The sequence below is a fragment of the Dipodomys ordii genome, unplaced genomic scaffold (assembly GCF_000151885.1).
Source record: "Dipodomys ordii isolate 6190 unplaced genomic scaffold, Dord_2.0 Scaffold78, whole genome shotgun sequence".
Classification (NCBI taxonomy): domain Eukaryota; kingdom Metazoa; phylum Chordata; class Mammalia; order Rodentia; family Heteromyidae; genus Dipodomys; species Dipodomys ordii.
In genome coordinates, this window is record NW_012267294.1 from 256460 (window position 1) to 259347 (window position 2888).

The 2888-nt window shown below is 41.9% G+C and overlaps 1 protein-coding gene across 1 annotated transcript in view; it reads right to left on the reverse strand.

Moving 5' to 3' along the window:
* Ovgp1 (oviductal glycoprotein 1, 120kDa) overlaps window positions 1–2888 on the reverse strand; it is a 30883-nt gene that overhangs the window by 2533 nt on the left and 25462 nt on the right. Inside the window, exon 10 of the mRNA XM_013024604.1 lies at window positions 1682–1817. Within this exon, the coding sequence (XP_012880058.1) occupies window positions 1682–1817 (136 nt within the window). The remainder of the gene's footprint in view (window positions 1–1681; window positions 1818–2888) is intronic.

Here is a 2888-nt window from a genome sequence, read left to right on the forward strand (position 1 = left end):
AAAAGAAAGAAAAGAAAGATTAGAGAAGAAATCATGTTACATGAAGTAAGCCAAGCTTAGAGAGACAATCAGTGCATGTTTTCTCTCATATGCAGATCTAAAATACACTGGGACGTGATAAATTTTTTTTGGGGGGGGTCTGGTCATGGGGCCTGAACTCTGGGGCCTGGGCACTGTCCCTCAGCTCAAGGCTAGCGCTCTACCACTTGAGCCACAGCGCCACTTCTGGCTTTTTTCTTTTTGCTTCTGTGGTGCTGAGGAATCGAACCCAGGGCCTCTGGCATGCAAGACAAGCACTCTACCACTGAGCCACCTTCCCAGCCCTGGGATGTGATAAATTATACAGGTCATTCACACCCACTGAGACCAAAGGAGGAAACTCTTAGGAGAGGAATACAAAGACATACAAAATAGTATTTATTGAAATGAACTGCAGGAAATGGAAGCAAAAGTTCTTCTTTTCTCCCTTTCTTCTTGTCTTGTTTTCGTTGTCTGTCTTTGGGAGGATAAGGGGAGCACAGAAAGTGGAGGGATAAAAGGGTGAACAAATGCAGCAGTGGTACTCACTAGACAATATGTTGAAAATGAACTCTATATCTTGTGAGTAGGGACAGGAGGTAAAAACTGGGAGAGTCTGAAGGAGAAGGAAGGGGTGACGTCCAAAAAAAAAAAAAAGAAATGTATTCTTTACTTGGCTTATGTAACTGTAATCCCTCTGTACATCAGCTTTATAATAACAATTTAAAATTTTTAAAGAAATGTACTTGTTGCCTGACTTACAAAATGGTAACCCTTCTGTATAATAACAATAAAAATATTTAATAAAAAAAGAAATTATCAGCTTGGAGCTGGTGGCTCATGCCTATAATCTTAAGCTACTCAGGAGGCTAAGATCTGAGGATCACAAATCAAAGCTAACCTAGGCAGAAAAGTCCATGTGACTTTTATATCCAATTAACCACAAAAAGCCAAATGGAGTTATGGCTTCTCAAGTGATAGAGTGCCAGCCTTGAGCAAACAAGCTGAGGGACAGCACAAGACCCTGAGTTCAAGCAAAAAAAGAAAGAAAGAGAGAGAAAGAGAAAGAGAGAGACAGGAAGGAAGGAAGGAAGGAAGGAAGGAAAGAAGGAAGGATATATCAAAAGAAATCCTGATCCAAGAAATAAATTGACATGTATTGAGTACTAATATGAGCCAGTGACGTCTTATTGCATATTTCATTTGTTTCTTATAATAGTGTTATTCCTATTTCCAGATAAGGCAAAGGAAACCCTAAGAGGGCAAATAAGGAGCCAGGCATGGTGGTGCACACCTTTAATCAGAGCTGCTTGAGAGGCAGAGGCAAGGAGTATTGAGAGTTCTAGGCCAGTTCGGGCACAGTTAGCGACTCTATGTCACAAGCAAAATATAAACAAAAGGGCTTGAAACATGACTCAAGTGGTAGAGTGCTAGAGGCTGGGTTTAATTCTTAGCAACACACACTCACACACACACACACACACACACACACACACACAGAGTCAAATAAGGGACAGGTATCTCAGCAAAGATTAGAGAACATATTGCTTGGTCTACCCTCAGTGTCATGTCGCTTCATTGAAGAATTTAGATCCACCTGAATAGACCACCAGTGCCCAGTTATGCAAATTCCAACTCTAGCTTTCAGGCCATAGCTACTTACCAGCCTTTACCAGAAGGTCCTTCAATGTGTGAACCAGGGGGAAAGGGCCAGTGCCACAGAAAGCGCCCCTGACATCATCCATGTCCAATGTCCACACCATGGCCCCCCCAAAATGCTCTCTCATTATGAACTTTCCCTGCAAGAAGTAACATCACAGTCCATCAGTGTGCTTTTCTGGCCATTCTACAGACTGGGTATAGTGGCATCATCATCATCATCATCATCCAGAAAATAAGCTCCCAGGGGCAATGTAGTAGGAAGGTTAGGGTACAACCTACATTTAACTCTTGCTAGGGAATCTTAGCACTTTCATAGAATTGATGTTCTGTGTGTGTGAGAGAGAGAGAGAAAGAGAGAGAGAGAGAGAGAGAGAGAGAGGGAGGGAGGGAGGGAGGGAGGGAGGGAGGGAAGGAGGGAGGGAGGGAGGAGGAGGAGGAGGGAGAATTAGGGCTTGAACTCAAGGCCTCTCACTCTTGCTCAGCTTTTTCACCCAAGGCCAGCACTCTACTCTTTGAGTCAAACCTCCACTTCATTTTTTGATGGTTAATTGGAGATGAGAGTCTCACAGACTTTTCTGCCCAAGTTGGCTTTGAGCCACGATCCTCAGACCTCAGCCTCCTGAGTATTTAGGATTACAGATGAGAGCCACCAGCACCTAGTTAAAATTTTATGTACCTTAGTTGACTCCATTGTAATAAAGTAATTATATATATATATATATATATATATATAATGTTCTTTAGGATCAAAAGCATTCCTACACACTACCACATAAATGAAACTTCAAACACATTATTCTAAGAGAAATGGCCAGATTAAATAAATAACAAATTTCACATCATATTTATAAGTCCTTAGAAGGGTCAAATTCATAGAGACAGAAAGTAGAATGACAACTTCCAGGAGCTGGGGGAGCGGGGAGAAGCAACAGGGAGAGTGTGGCTAATAGGTTTCAGTCTGGGAAGAATAAAAGTACTAAAGATGAATGGGTGATAGTTACACAGAATGTAGTTATCACCACTATGCAATAAAGTCAGAGTGGTTAAAATGGTAGCTATTATGTTTTAGGCTTAGTAGGAACCCTGTGTAACTTTTCCTAGGTGCATAGTTAAGGATCAGCTAATGTTAACTATTTTTTTTTTTTTGGTCGGTCGTTGGGCTTGAACTCTGGGCTTGGTCGCTGTCCCTCAGCTCTTCAGCTCAAGGC